The 15999-nt window shown below is 37.5% G+C and overlaps 1 protein-coding gene across 5 annotated transcripts in view; it reads left to right on the top strand.

Annotated features, from left to right (window-relative positions):
• Positions 1 to 14600, top strand: part of PCNX1 (pecanex 1) — a 179071-nt gene extending 164471 nt beyond the window's left edge. For all 5 annotated transcript variants that reach the window (XM_060095917.1, XM_060095919.1, XM_060095918.1 and 2 more), the window contains 6 exons: positions 3988 to 4218; positions 5079 to 5353; positions 7148 to 7353; positions 9312 to 9754; positions 10169 to 10309; positions 10496 to 14600. In XM_060095917.1, coding sequence (XP_059951900.1) covers positions 3988 to 4218; positions 5079 to 5353; positions 7148 to 7353; positions 9312 to 9754; positions 10169 to 10309; positions 10496 to 10636 — 1437 coding nt within the window. In that variant the 3' untranslated portion in view covers positions 10637 to 14600. The remainder of the gene's footprint in view (positions 1 to 3987; positions 4219 to 5078; positions 5354 to 7147; positions 7354 to 9311; positions 9755 to 10168; positions 10310 to 10495) is intronic.
• Positions 14601 to 15999: the final 1399 nt, after the last annotated feature.

Below are 15999 nucleotides of genomic sequence, written 5' to 3'. Positions count from 1 at the left end.
AAATGTCATATTAACGCATATATGTGGAACCTAGAAAAATGGTACAGATGAACTGGTTTGCAGGGCAGAAATTGAGACACAGATGTAGAGAACAAACATATGAACACCGAGGGGGAAAGCAGCCAGGGGTGGGAGTGTAATAAATTGGGAGATTGAGATTGACATGTATACACTGATGTTTATAAAATTGACGACTAATAAGGACCTGCTGTATAAAAAAATTAAATTAAAATGTTTTGATACATATGGTATTATTTTATTTATATAAAATTTAAAACAGGCTCAACTAATCTTTAGTGACAGAAAGCAGATCAGTGCTTGTTTGGGATGTAGAGATTGAATACCAAAAGGCAGGAGGAAACTTTGGGATGACGGAAATGTTCTACATCTAGATTATAGCAGTGATTACACGAGTTTGCACATTTGTCAAAACGCATCTCACTGTACTCTTAAAATGGGTGCAGTTTGTTGTGTGTAAATTATACCTCAACCTGATTTTTTAAAAAAAGATCCTGTTCCCAGAGAGCTAAAAATATGAAATTTTTAATAACTTTTGTTTCAGACACAGTCTTTGATAGGGTGCTTTTAGCTTTTTCATAGATTTTTTTTTAACTTTTGCTTTTTTCCTTTTCAGTTCTTTTTTAATTTTTTAATTCTCCAATCTAATGTGTTATATGTTTTTACTTTAGAAATTAAAACTGTTATCTGTGTAATATTTAGTTTTACAGTGTCCTATAATGTATCAGTGCTCATACACATTATATCACCCACAACCCAGAAAATTATTTTAATCCCTGTTTTATAGATGAAGATTAATCAAAACTCAGAGAAATTACTCAAATTGCCCTTTTCATGTGTTCTCTCTTGTCCTCTATCTAATCATTTTGTAAAACAGCATATTTCCTTATTTTTTTCTCTTTTGCTAGTCTCTTTAAGGATTTACCTGGTCGTTAGATGTAAAATAAACCAATTAAAGTCTAGCTTGGTTTACAAGAGATATATAATGAAAGTCTTACAATCTGTGATCTCCTCGAGGACAAGGACAATATTAATCTCTCTGTCTGTGTCCTCCTTGCTTAGCACAGTGCTTGGTGCCCTGTGAATGTTTGCTACATGAGTTTCATTGTTTTCGTAAAATAATATTTCCTGTGCCTCTGCTCATAACTTCTCAAGTTATGAGAAGTTTCTAAAATGCTTTTAAAAACTTTTCCTAGAATTGGAAACATTATCTCTTTTTATTTATTTGAAAACTAATGAGAAACATTGAAAAGTAAACATCTCCCAAGAGTAAGCACCTTCCGTCATCCCATACCATCATACAACAGCCCCACAAAGCAGTCACTGCCAGTAATTTGATGCCTATCTTCTCTGACTTCCCCAAGTTCATGCAGACATTTCCAACTATATGTATAAATATTTTCCTTTTTAAAAATGTAATCGTGCTATAGAAATTGGTCTGGAGTGCAAGATTTCTTCCCATTTAGTTTAACATGGACACCTTTCTAAGTTAGCACATATAGAGGCACACCACGTTCTTTAATGACTCTGTAGTATTCCAGAGTATAATTTTTACTCCATTTATTAAGCTATCTCACTATTCATGGACATTCTGATTGTTTCAATTTTTTTTAATAAAATTATTTATTTATTTTTGGCTGTGTTGGGTCTTCGTTGCTGTGCGTGGGCTTTCTCTGGTTGAGGCGAGCAGGGGCTACTCTTTGTTGTGGCGTGCGGGCTTCTCATTGCAGTGGCTTCTCTCATTGTGGAGCATGGGCTCTAGGCATGCGGGCTTCAGTGGTTGTGGCACCCAGGCTCAGTAGTTGTGGCTCGTGGGCTTTAGAGCGCAGGCTCAGTAGTTGTGGCTCACAGACTTAGTTGCTCAGCAGCATGTGAGATCTTCCTGGTCCAGGGATCGAACCCATGTCCCCTGCCTTGGCAGGTGGATTCTTAACCACTGAGCCACCAGGGAAGTCCCTGTTTCAAATATTTTATCAGTGAAACAGTGCTGAATGATGTACATAGAAGTTTACATATTCATTCAACTATTTTAAGCCCAGTGAGAAGAAATATCTGGACAAGACTAAGCATTCTCCACTTTTGGCATGCCTAATGATTTCCAACTTTGTGTTCGTTTTATGAAGAATGTGATTACTGCCTGTCTCTGTATGTTTACTTTCCATTCAAATACTTGTACAAATACTACTATCCAAGGATGTCATTCCTTCCCTAATTGAACAACTTGATGAAAGAGAGCACATCTTATGGCATCTAGCTATCTCCTGGTGTAGGAAAGTGAACTCAGTATTTAAAAGAAAGATTAGCATGGTTGGTGGTGTGTGATGGACAGAAGTCAAGAGCCATCCATCAGTATTTTAAGTTGTAAATGCTCTTAGGGCATGTTCACTAGAAGCAGAGTCAAGTCAGGGGATGCCCTCAGGACAGTCTGTGAGGAAATGATGGAAGCAGGAAAGAGCAAGGGAAGAAGCTGAGCAGGAGTGTCTCTCAGCTGAGCTCTAGCCTCCCCTGGTCTCCAGAGGGAGCTCTGGAGTGTTAATGTCACCCAGAGTTCTGTTGTGTACCTTGCACCTCCACAGCCAAGGGGGGAATAATCCTCCCCTGGCATTTCCTACCCAGGCAGCTCCATTAGCTGAAGGTAGTTCATAGAAAATGGAACAGCTGTGAGCTGTTACGAGCCAAGCTCAAAGCAGTGGAGCGAGGAGTGCACCAGCCTTATAAAAAGTCTGGAGAGGCACTAGTAGGTCCTCTTCCCTGGAGCCCTTTCCCTTCCCCCTCGGTGCCATCTCCATCCACTGAAAGTGTACTCATTTTTCAAGATCCAGCTCCAGACCACCCGCACTGTGTAGCTTTCCCTAATCACAGCAACTGGATTTGAAAGGTGTTTCAGTTAACTTTTATAATCATAAATTTTTAAAAATCAGAATGAAAAAATACTCTAAGAAATGTGTTCAAGTCCTGGCATTACAATCATATACTACTTTTCTAAACCTAAGAAGCAGTTAAGCCTCTTTGAGCTTCAGTTTTGATATTTGTAAAATTCTGGTATTACCTGCTCAATCTACTTGACCAGGTTGTTGTAAGAGTGAGATGAAATCTTGTATCGGAGAACTTCTTAGGTTATGTACCCATGTGTACAGTGAAGACTTCCCTTAGTCTCATGTAGATGAACCCCCAGACTTGGAAGTGCATTCCTGGGGACATTGGCTTCTTGCTGTCACTGTCTCTCCTCCAGATAGCACACACTCCAGTCAGTTGGCTTGAGCACAAATGAGTCACTTTACCTGGATGTAAAAACTTATCAAGGCAGCCAATATAATATTTGTATTTCCTTAATAACGCACTATTTCAGAAATTCTGATTTGTGTTATGATTACTTGGGTTTATATCCTGTATCCCCTGTTAATTTTTAGGTTTCTGAATGGGAAACACATTTCATATACTCCTTTGTTTCATCCATGCTACATACCACGTAGTCTTGCATGTGGTAGATATTAAATAACGGCTTGTCAAATAGGCCGAGAGGTTTTTTAGGGAAGACTTTACTAGCTTCTCTAGGTCTAGGGCCCTTAATTTGTCCTCAGAGCTCATAGTTTTGAGCCTTATCTTAACTAAATGAGAGGCAGGATAAAATGGTTTATTATAATCATTCTAGAGATGTGGCTTTAAGTGAAAAGCACCTAGTTAAAGAGAAGCTCAATTTAGAGACCTTTTATGTAGTTTTAGCCTCCCTTAACTGATAACAGTGAGATAATCCTTTAACAGAAAAAAAAAATGAATGAAGATATGAAAACCGACTTGAATAATTTATCTCTAATAACATTAACATGTGCTGAAATGAAATATATAAACTAGTTTTTTAAGACTTTTAATTTAGTAACTGATTTAGTAATTTCAGAAGCTTTCATCATCCTGGAAGTCATTCTCTTCTCTTCCTAAAATTGTAGGTGTATTTTTTATCTCTGTGTATAGGACCATTTCACTTCTCCGGATGAATACGATGACCCCACTGTGCTCTATGAAGCCATTGTGTCTCATGAGAAGAACCTCGTCATAGCCCACGAAGGGGACCCTGCGTGGCGGAGTGCAGTCCTCGCCAACTCACCCTCCCTGCTTGCTCTGCGGCACGTCATGGATGATGGCACCAACGAGTACAAGATCATCATGCTCAACAGACGCTACCTGAGCTTCAGGGTCATCAAAGTAAGGTTCGGAGGCACTTGTTTGCCTCTGAAAACAATGGAGCTTAGATAACTGTATCCAGACTTTTAAAAAGTAATTGAAACTCTTTTATAGAAAACAAAAATAATGACCATACTACATTAACGTTTATTGTTTTTTGAGCTCTTAATTTATTTTGTCAGTAATTTACTCTGTCCTCTACAATTTTTTCATGTGCCATAAAGCCTTAACTTCTTTGCTTATTTCTCTCTTGGCAGTCTCTTGCCTGTTATATGTGCTATTGGGGCAGCATCTCTTCCTAAAATGTCAGCACTGTCTTGCTAATAAGATGTGATTCCTAGGTTGCAAAATAATACTATAGCTTGTACTTCATAGTAGCTAACTGTAAATGGTTCACTCTAACTTGCTTTTTTGTTTTGTTGTTTTTTTAAGCATCTCGGGGCTTTAGGAGGTTTAATCTCTGGCATTTTATTTTGATAGTTTGTAATGTTTTTTCTTCATTTAATCAACCCCCAAAATCACAAACATCCTTTCAACTCTAAATATTTGTTACCTCTCATTTCTATCAAAAATACTTATTATCTTAGTTACAAAATTCAGTGCTTCACCAATTTAGAAGACTAAATGGACTACATTTTACTTGGTATTTTTACAAGATAGCAGAGGGAAGAGCTCTGTAGGTGTTTATCATTTAATAGCCTAATGACAGTGGAAAATAGTTAACTCCTGTTCAGATGTGACCTACTTATATTTGTTTCCTGCTTTTCACAGTTGGTTATCATAATATAATGTCTTTTATATCCCTCCCATTTCTACTCTTCTGTTTCTATAAATTTTATTCTTGGCCCCTTAACCTAATTCCCATGTGTTCTGGTTTTCAGGTGAATAAGGAGTGTGTCCGAGGCCTTTGGGCAGGGCAACAGCAGGAGCTTGTTTTCCTACGTAACCGTAACCCAGAGAGAGGTAGCATCCAAAATGCCAAGCAAGCTCTGAGGAACATGATAAACTCATCTTGTGATCAGCCTATTGGCTACCCGATCTTTGTCTCACCCCTGACGACTTCTTACTCTGACAGCCATGAACAGCTTAAAGAAATTCTTGGGGGACCTATCAGCTTGGGAAATATCAGAAACTTCGTAGTGTCAACCTGGCACAGGTGAGCCATAGGACTGCCTTTTCCAGTGGTGTTGTGTCCTGACCTGCTTAATCTAGGCAGTGTTAATGTGTATAGGTGCATTAGCACCACCTGGAAAGATTGTAGGAAAAACACAGATGCCACGGTACAATAAAATCCTGTTGTACCTGAGCTTCATGAAGTAGAATCTGAGCATTTGTATCTTCAAACTCTTATTAAATAAATCTAATGTACAGTAGTCTGGTCAGGAACCACTGCTCTAGCATTTAGTAGAATCTTGGATAATTCCCTCCTTTTAGTTTTTTAAACTCTCTATTGCAGCTTATTGCCACTGTTAGAATGTGTGGGTCAACAAACAGGGCAAATGAGAGAAAAATAAAAGAAACTTGTGCAAGTCGATTACATTCTTTTTGTATTCCGTTCCAGCAGTAGGGGGAGCACGCTGTCCATGTTGAAACTCCTCCTTGTGAGATGCAGAGATACTGCTGCCATTTTAACAGTTAGTCAGCACTCACATCTCATATTTAGTGTCTTCAAGTATGCACATGAATTTTGTTCCTGTGCCTTTTGTGTAGTAAATTATGATATATGGTGCAGGAACATCATAATTTGATGGATGGTAAAGAAGAATCTCAGATTAAGAGTTGTTCAGATCCTTAAATATCAAAACTTAATCTAAAACAAGACTAGAGCAACAAACTCACAAATAGGTGTCTTAAAATTCTTCCAGGGGCTTCCCTGGTGGCGCAGTGGTTGGGAGTCCGCCTGCCGATGCAGGGGATACGGGTTCGTGCCCTGGTCCGGGAGGATCCCGCGTGCCGCGGAGTGGCTGGGCCCGTGAGCCGTAGCCGCTGGGCCTGCACGTCCGGGGCCTGTGCTCCGCAGCGGGAGAGCCCACGACAGTGAGAGGCCCGCGTACTGCAAAAAAAGAAAAAAAAAAATTCTTCCAGGAATACCCAGCATTAAAGAGTAAAATTTCACCATTTTAACGTCTACCCCTATTTAAACAGAGGGAAGAATACAAACCAGGGTAGTGTTAAAAGCAGTTTTCTTTTCAAAAAATACGTGTTGTGCTGGAATTGCCTTGTTTGCCCAGGACTGAGTGGTTTTCTGGGATGCAGGATTTTCAGTGCCAAACTGAGACAGTTGTGGGCAAACCAGGAGAGTTGGTCACCCTACGTTTTAAACAAGAGAAGAGGGCTTCCCTGGTGGCACAGTGGTTGAGAGTCCGCCTGCCGATGCAGGGGACGTGGGTTCGTGCCCCGTCCGGGAAGATCCCACATGACATGCCACGGAGCGGCTGGGCCCATGAGCCATGGCTGCTGAGCCTGCGCGTCTGGAGCCTGTGCTCCGCAATGGGAGATGCCACAACAGTGAGAGGCCCATGTACCGCAAAAATAAATAAATAAATAAAAATGAAAAAGAGAAGAAAAATTATTACAGCAGTTCTCTTCAGGTGTGCTACAGAATAAATTAGGTTTAATTTAAATCAATTAAGTATTCGTGGGTTGTATACAGTGGCAAGGATTCTGTTTCCAACTGAGATCTTAATGGAACAACTTGTTATGTGCAGTTCTTTGTTATGGTGTAGAAAAGATGATATCGAGTGTAGTGTAAAAGTGAAGTTGATTAGAAGAACGGAGGCAGTGAGTATGAGGGAGATACGCAAACATCATAGACTCTTTTGCTTCTTAATGTTGATTGCCCCATGAAGACTTCCAAAGGTGAACATTAGTAGCATTAAATGTTCAGAATACAGTACCTATCTTGAAGTGATCTTGGGACCACGCCTCCTACTCCGGTGTTTGTTCCTAGGTTAAGGAAAGGTTGTGGAGCTGGCTGTAACAGTGGTGGCAATATTGAAGATTCTGATGCTGGAGGTGGAGCCTTTTGCACTAGTAACAGTGCAACAACTGCCAATGATCCCCACAGCAGTGCGTCCCAAGGAAGCACTGGAAACCCAGGCCAGGGACCAGGAGCAGGACTCCATCCGCCTGTCACATCTTACCCTCCAACACTAGGTAATCTGAAACAAAATTATGTGTGTAATGTTAGCATCTCAACTGTGGGGTTCAGGTAGTATGTGTGTATAAAGAGGGTGACATATTACCTACTTGGAAATATATAAATAGAATGTTTTGTTTGATTCCCAATAGGACATTATCCTACTTGTTTATGTTAATCATTTAATATATATAAATATAAATACACACCATTGGAAATAGCATTTCTTTGAAAGTATCATTTTTAAAGGCCAATAATAGTTAACTAATGTAATTTATTTAACTTCTCTCCTGTTGAACAACGATTTGGTTTCTTCTGAGTGTTGTAATAATCTTTGTATATAAATCTTTGTAATCACTTACTATTTTCTTAGGCTGGAAACTTTAAAAATGGAATCAAGTCAAAGTTTATGAGAATATTTAAGACATGATACATAATGCCAAAAATCTTTCCAGAATTCTTTTTTATTTCTTTTACACCAATTGGTACTCTGACCAGTTGTATAGAGGAATGCCCAGCTTTGCGTATCATTGTTTCCACCTCTGCTCCCTGCTCTCTCAGAGAGACAGGAGAAGGGGGGTGGTCTTTAGTTGCATTTTTTTTAATTTGCATTGCTCTAATAATACCTGAGGTTGGAAACTTTTAAATGAGTTTATCAGATCTTCTTTCTGAAGTACATGTTAAGTCTCTTGCCCATTTTTCCATTTGGTTATCTTTTTCTTATTTGTATATTCTGGATTGGAACTCTTGGTCAGTTTTCTGTACCACAGACATCTTTTTCCATTCTGTATCTTGGGTTTCCCTTCTCTTTCTGTGAAGAGCGGCTTGCCTTTTTTTGGTAAGTTCTTAATTTTTGTGTAGAGCAGTTTACTGATCTTTTCCTTTATGATTAATACTTTTTGTATCCTATTTAAGAAATTTTTCCTTATCCCAAAGAAAGCTATTCTTTTACTAATTTGCCTTTTACATGAGAGCTGTAATCCACCTGGCATGCAGCAGGACTCAGATCTTACCTGTTCCCAGATGGCTGATTGGTTGATCCAGCACTGTCCTTTCCCCCTCTCTGTTTTGCATGGATCAGATGAAGTTTTAAAACATTTACTTAAAATGATTTAAAAAAATGTAATGGCACTGAAATTGTTAAGACTCTAAATAGGTGTGTGATCGACATTTTTTTATGTTCTTTTTTAACTTCTGAGTGAAAACCTAAAACTGCCAGTGTGCTTCTTTAAATATACCTTTTACTTTTAACATTGATTAGCTCTTTTTATTTTCAGATTAAAAAGTACATGTAGTTATTTTTCAATATAATTAATAATAATTTTCTAATAATCTTCACATCACTCTTCACAAATCTGAAGAATCCTATCGAGCCATTAGAAAAAAGGACACAGAATAACCTGCTATTTAGTATCACTGATCATTCATATTCAGTAGTGATCCCTTAATGTATATGCATATTACAGTGTGGCATCACTGTGCCTCTATAGGTGGTATAGTTTGTCATTAGAATAGATTGAAAGGGCATTAATACCGTATTTTGAGAAATAGTAGTTACAGAGCTTGCTGCAGAGTAGATCCTTAATAAATATTTCTCACTGTCTCATTTCTATGAGATATTCATGTATTCTGAAATATTTCAGTGAAAGAAATTTTAGGATTTATCTCAACCTAAATACCTGCTATTTTCTATAAATTATTTAATTGTATTTTTTTATGCCCCAGAATTTGAATTTTAAAAAGCTTCAGCAAACAGAAATTATGTTACAAAAACCACATAAGAAAATAGATCTCAGATATTTATTTCTTTTTGGCAACTTTAAAAGTTTTAGGTATAAATATTAAATTCAATAAATTCACCAACTAATTTAAGGTGCGAGGCTTAAGGGAGAAAGTCTTAGAAACTACTGAAAAAGCAGTTGTATTTGGGTCATCCCACTGAGAAGGAGCACTGCTGTTGTTTCTCCCTCCCCAGCCGCTAGCCACAGCTCTCACTCTGTGCAGTCCAGCCTGGTCCGGCAGTCCCCTGCCCGGGCCTCTGTAGCCAGCCAGTCGTCTTACTGCTATAGCAGCCGGCACTCATCTCTCCGGATGTCCACCACGGGATTTGTGCCTTGCCGGCGCTCTTCCACCAGCCAGATATCGCTTCGCAATTTACCGTCATCCATCCAGTCCCGCCTCTCTGTGGTGAACCAGATGGAACCCTCCAGTCAGAGCGGCCCGGCCTGTGTGCAGCATGGCCTGCCTTCCTCTAGCAGCTCCAGCCAAAGCATCCCAGCCTGCAAGCATCACACCCTTGTGGGCTTTCTTGGGACAGACGGCGGTCAGAGCAGTGCCGCTGATACTCAGCCCGGCAACACCTTAAGTCCTGCCAATAATTCACATGCCAAAAAGGGGGAGGTGATTTACAGAGTCCAGGTGAGTAAGCCCACGGTTCTTCTTACACTGTTTCTCTTATTCGTTTGTTTTTATTTCTTGTTTTTTTTTGAGTGAAGGACTCTTGTGAAGACACACCTTATATTGCTTAGTCTGAAGACTAGAACAACTTTGAATGTTGAAAAAATGTTTCTGCCAGTATAAAAACTGAAAGCAAGCAGTTTTTCACTGGTGTATTTGTTCCCTCTTCAGCCATGGTTATGTGGCCATTGCAGTTAAGGTCTCCTAGGAGGCTAAAAGGAATTCAGGGGCTCTTTAGGTTGTTTTTTATTCCATTATAGTCAGTGGAGAATTTGAGACACTGTGAAAGAAATTCTGTTTGGGATTATATAATTATTTGTCATCGAGGGGAAAATGAATTTTTGAATGAATAATCCATATGTATTTACACTGCAGATTGTGGATCCCAGTCAGATTCTGGATGGGATCAACCTGTCAAAAAGGAAAGAGCTGCAGTGGCCTGATGAGGGTATTCGGTTAAAAGCTGGGAGAAACAGCTGGAAAGACTGGAGTCCTCAGGAGGGCATGGAAGGCCATGTAAGTTCTCTATGAAGCTGGTGCTCTGACTTTTTTGTAGCCTGACTGGTATGCCTGTTTTTTAGCTGCTTTGTGTAGTTATGCTTAATTACCAAACTGAATTACTACCTCTAATCTTAAGGATAGAGTCTGTGAGTGTATTCAGGGTCTCTGCCACTAACTGCTTGTTTTATTCTGAATCATTAGGTGATTCACCGTTGGGTGCCTTGCAGCAGAGATCCAGGTACTAGATCCCACATCGACAAGACAGTACTTCTGGTTCAGATTGAAGATAAATACGTGACTGTAATCGAAACTGGGGTACTAGAACTTGGGGCTGAAGTGTGAGCCAGTGTTTTATAACTTCATTTCTTTTCCCTCAAAATTCCAAGAGATTGGAAAAAAGAGGAGAGAGCAGAAGATGCCTGCAGGTATCCCTTTGAACCTGTAGGAGAGACTTGAACATAGAGTGGGCTTGGTTAAGCACTGCTCCTTGGCCCTTCACCCTGACTCCTGTCACTGTCTCCATCCCCAAATAAAGCTGAAATATTTTTTTAAGTTAGCTGCTGAGAAAACATCGTGCATGAAGGATAAAGTTCTGTTAAAATACATCCTTAAAACAAGTTTTTTCCTATGCATTGCCTATGCTTTAAATCAACAAACTCTTGCTTTCTAAACTATGATCTCATATTTTTCTAATTTTCTTGCCAAAAATAATTGCCATGTTTTGTCATAAAACATGAAATCCATTTACCTTGATTTTTAAAAACAGACAAGTGTAGAAACCTTCAGTTTGACATATAGCAGTATAAAAGTTTAATGTACAGTGAAAAAGACTATGAACAGACATAGATTTATCTTATTCCTTGAGCGCTAAAAACTTTAATGAAAAAAACTGCACTAATTTTTTACAATGCACTATAAAGTCTGAGATTTCTCAGAACATTTATTTATATATAAAAATAAAATACCATTATTTAAATTGCCTTTGGGATTAACCCCTTCCCTTTCCTTATACGTAGCAGGAACTGTGCTGCTCATTTTTCTTTAGCAGTCTGTACTCCATGCCAGTCCATTGGATGTTTCCTTTAAAATGAATACTTAATCTCAAGATACACGTAGCTTCATCACTGGCATTTCCCGGAGCCAGTAGTCAGTGACTCAGTCCCGTGAACACTCCTGCCAGCTCCTGTGTCCACATTTCAAATGGGTTCCAACACTGTGTGCGGCCCAGCTACCCTGTTTCTCCCACTTGGGGCAAGCTCTGCTGGGGTCAGTTCTGGGAAGAAAATACTTTTGCTTTTCAAAGAAGAAGGTGAACGTCCAGGAATTTAAAGAAAGGATGGATTGCCTTTTACTTTAAGAGTTCTTACCTCTTGAAGTTATTCACATGCAGTTCAGTTAATCAAGTAAAATTTTTTCAAACAAAATTATCCAAATGGTGCAGTTCTTATTGTTATATCCCTCTTTAATAACTTTGCCTATTATTTTCCTCCTCTCTTTATTCTATTACTTGAATTTTATTTCCTGTGATTTATAGTGTGTAGCTGTAATTTGAAATATTTATAACGGTGATGAAATTGACTTAATTCATATGTTGTCTCATAACTTAAATTTTATTGGTTTTTTAAAAGTGTATGTATTCAGGGAAATATCTAACTCAGATTTACAATTAGACTAGGTGGGAACTGCAGTTTAGATTTAATTTTCAACATATGGCGTTTTTTAAATCCTTCAGAAAATTTTTCTCCTTTTGTGTGAAACTCCAAAGAAGACTGTACATCTGAGCATTTAGGAGCAGCCATCTTTCTGCCCCCTGTGAATGGACAGTAAAAAGAAGCAGGTGAAGTTAATTTCAGTCATACATTTTGTTTAGTCCATATATCCAAAGTATTGCTATTTCACCATGTGGTACTAGCCGTATTTCAGGTACTTGCTAGCCACATGTGCTTAGTGGTCACTGTATTGGGCAGCGTGGGTTTAAAGTGTCTTTTCATGAGGTGAGAGGAGATAGAAGCTGTTTTTCCTCCTAATTCTGATGTAGATCTTACAGTATCACATGACACTTGAGTGGAAGGAATGAAAGCTAAGGAAGTAAATAACTAATATATAGCCTCTGATTGCATTTTCACTCCAAAACCTATTTACCTTTCCTTTTTCCAATTTTAAATTTTTGTGGGTATTCAGGAGCCAATGTGCCTCGTGTTGAGGTTTCCAGACTTCACACACTTTGCAGAATTTACTGTTGAAAAACTTTTTGTCAAATGATTTACTGAACATTTACACAAAGGTACCCTTTCTAAATTGACCAGTTAAAATGTATTTTTCCTGATGCTGTCATTATATTTCTGTGTTTGCCTTATTTTGGTAAATGTACAATATGCCATTAAGGTTCACGTTCTTCTTTTTTCTTCTGAAACTGAATATATGATCTGTTTGTCTATCTATATTATCTAAAATCCTCTCAGAGGAATTATGCTCCCTGCTGCTTGTTCCCTTTCTGAGATGAATATGATCTCTTCATGGTCATTGCCTAGATGAGAAGATAAGTGGAGCCTTTCCAGTCTTAAATAGAAGATACTTCATTTTCCTACACAGAGAAAAAGAAAAAACCTGAACTTCAAATGTTTAAGACTAAAACATATAGTCTTTTTAAAATGATAATACTTTTCTAATAATTGCATCAGGGGAAGCATTGATAATTAAAGAAGGAGTCATGTCTTAAAAATAATTGGAACTAAAGTATAATATAGAAATATACACACTTTCATTAATTAAGTTGATTATACATGTCTTATTCAACCCTGTCCCCTGCCACCCCACACCCCCTTGGAGATTAGCGAGCTATTCATTTAGATTCCCTGCTTAGCCCTTTTGTTTAGTATATAAGACTCCAGTATACACACATTAGCATCTTTAGTTCACAGTTGCCAAAACATTCAGAGTTCCATAATTTGAAAGTAAAAATATGTAATTAAAACACTAGTTTTTTCATTTGCTTTAAATAGTTTTATTGATAGCTTTCCATTTTTTTATTGTTTGATTTTGCTTTTTCCCCCTTTAGAGAGAGTTTTGGAATAAGTTATAAATTCCTAGCTTTTTTGCTGTTGTTGTTATTCAGTGTTAAAAATCATTTTATAACTCAAATTTTTGGTTAATCTTCCAGTTTATAACTTGGTGTAAGCCCTATTTTTACACCATTTTTCAATACTTGATAAAAGTTTATATGTTCACTTTTTTCTAAAGAACTATAATTTTTCCAAAAGTCTAGATTAATATAAGGTGTTGATCTTGAAGGGACTTGGGAGAGTAGGTGGTGAGGCTCTATATTTTTAAGGTAAAAGGAGATTAATTACCTTTCAGGAAATTAGCAAACAGACTTCATCAGTGTTCTGCCTTCTTTGAGTTTCCATTACTGGAAGATTAACTTCCATTAGATTTGAAGGTTTTCTTTTTTTTTAAATATTTCAAGTATGTCTGAGATACTTCTACAGACCCTTGAAACAGAATTAGTCAGACAAGATTTCTCTCCCGAGTGAACCATGGAAAATTACTCTGTGTACCAAACGTCAGGCAGTGAAAATACAAGTTTTTACGTAAGAAACAACAGCTCATTAAAAAGAGGATTTTTCTTCCTGGGTTAGTTTACTTTTCCATCTCATATCAAACTATTAAAAAACAGCCTCCAATCTAAGCAAGGGTAGCTTAGCCTTAAAGAATCCCACTTTGCTTCTGAGCAGCACCCTTCTGCCTCTGCTTAGGAAATCTTCATTTGGTGGATTGCTGCACTGAGTCACATTCATCCAGAACTGAGTCTTTTAAACTTAGGATTTGCCCAGAGGCTAAGGTTATTGTTTTCTTTCAAAAATCTTCCCTCCTAAATATGTGACTTGAGAAAAAGATAACAATAATTTTGCATGAGAATTCTTTGAATTTATGTTTACTAAGCTACAAAACTATAAATTGCTACCCGCATTGTGATTGACTTTTGTGTTTGTTTTCATTACTTTTTCATGAATATGGACAGAGCCCCCCCGTTTTTAAAAGTCCTCAGTATTCATTCTTGTTCTTTTTTGTAGTATATTTTAATCACATAAAATTACTTTGCTTGGACACAGACCAAGGGTAAGATGTCATTCAAGGCTAAGATGATATTTAGAGCCCATTAATGGACTTTGAACTGTCTGTTTCAGTCATATATGGAAATTGAGTTTTATTTATCTGGAGAAAGAGGAAAATTAGCTATTACCGTGTATTTGTGCAGCATAAATTGTAATATTACGTTGGATATGTATAGTTTTTTTAAAATTAAGTATTAAAAAAACAGCCTCTCTTTTCTTCACTTCATTTTTTAAAAAAAATCTGGTTGATATATACCTAGTCCTTCTCATTTGTTTAGGTGAGAACTGTGATTGGAAAGAAGTTAATTATTATACAAATAGATCTGGTAGGTATGTGAGTGAAGTATTAATTTTGTTTGAAACAGATGTATATTTTCTGCTTTGAATCACCTCTCCAGAGTCATCTTGTCAAGAATTATGTGTGATAAGAATTTCTCTTTATTGCCTATCAGCCACATATTCTTTCTGAATTAGAGAAAATAAGTTCTATTTGTGAACTGAACTTCATTATCTGCCATTTTATGGAAGCAGCATAACATTCTTTGGGGGACCAGAGCTAATTGTCATCACAAGGTTACATGACAGCTCTGTTCTAAGGCACACCTATTATATAGGGTTATACCTTTTTTCTATGCTTCAGCTCTGTACCTGACAATTTATGATTCAGAGGATCCAAGCTAGAAGGAAGAAAGGTCATCTAAGATTGTGATAAGGATGAATTCCTGCGTGGTATTTGCACAGATGGGGTGATACCCTGGAATTCAAAGCAGAGTAGTAGTAGAGAATGAGATGGCTGCTCCAGATGACTCTTGGATTTAGCATAATTGTGGTTAAACAAGATTTTTTATATATGAAGCTTGATTCTACAACCAAAATAACAGAAATGGGAGGGAAAATCATGTCTGCTTATGCTTTTTTAAAGTTTATTATAGTTTAAGTAAAAATAAATTGTAAAAAATGATTACCTTAACCCTGTACAAGTCTGGCAATGAGCTCTGCATGAGGAAATGGAAGAAAGAATACTGAAAATGATTCCAGGAAGGTAGGTGGGAGGAAAGAGAATGGGTTTCCCTTTTCTGATCATGGGCTCTGAAAGTATTCACTGCCTCTACCAGCATTCAGTATAAACCAGAGATAAGAATATACGTACTCACGTGTGTCTGTGAGTGTGTGTGTGTGCGCGTGTTGAGCGTTTGTTATTCTAAACAGCTTGTAAATACTGTAGGTGTTTAAAATGGAAACTAAAAGCTGAGATTGTTTTTTCTTTGCAAATATATTGCATCAAAGATACAGTATTGACAGTGGATAAAACACGGAAGAAATAAATTTTTTTTCATTTTGCCTTCTGTCCATTTTTGTCAAATTAAGAAAAATTGGAGTTTACCATATTAAGCTCTTCCTAGCATATTTTAAAAACATGTACTTGGTTCTGAAAATAATCATTTTAAACAGAAGCTTTGGCCTATTAACATGGGATTCAGCTTATAATAGAAATGTATATATTTCATAATAAAAGGATAGCTTTTCACACTTGGCAGAAAGATTGTAGTTTACATCTTCTGAACTTATCTGAATGTGTCCTATTAATGA

The sequence above is a fragment of the Mesoplodon densirostris genome, chromosome 4 (assembly GCF_025265405.1).
Source record: "Mesoplodon densirostris isolate mMesDen1 chromosome 4, mMesDen1 primary haplotype, whole genome shotgun sequence".
Lineage (NCBI taxonomy): Eukaryota > Metazoa > Chordata > Mammalia > Artiodactyla > Ziphiidae > Mesoplodon > Mesoplodon densirostris.
This window is presented reverse-complemented; position numbering and strand designations above follow the sequence as displayed.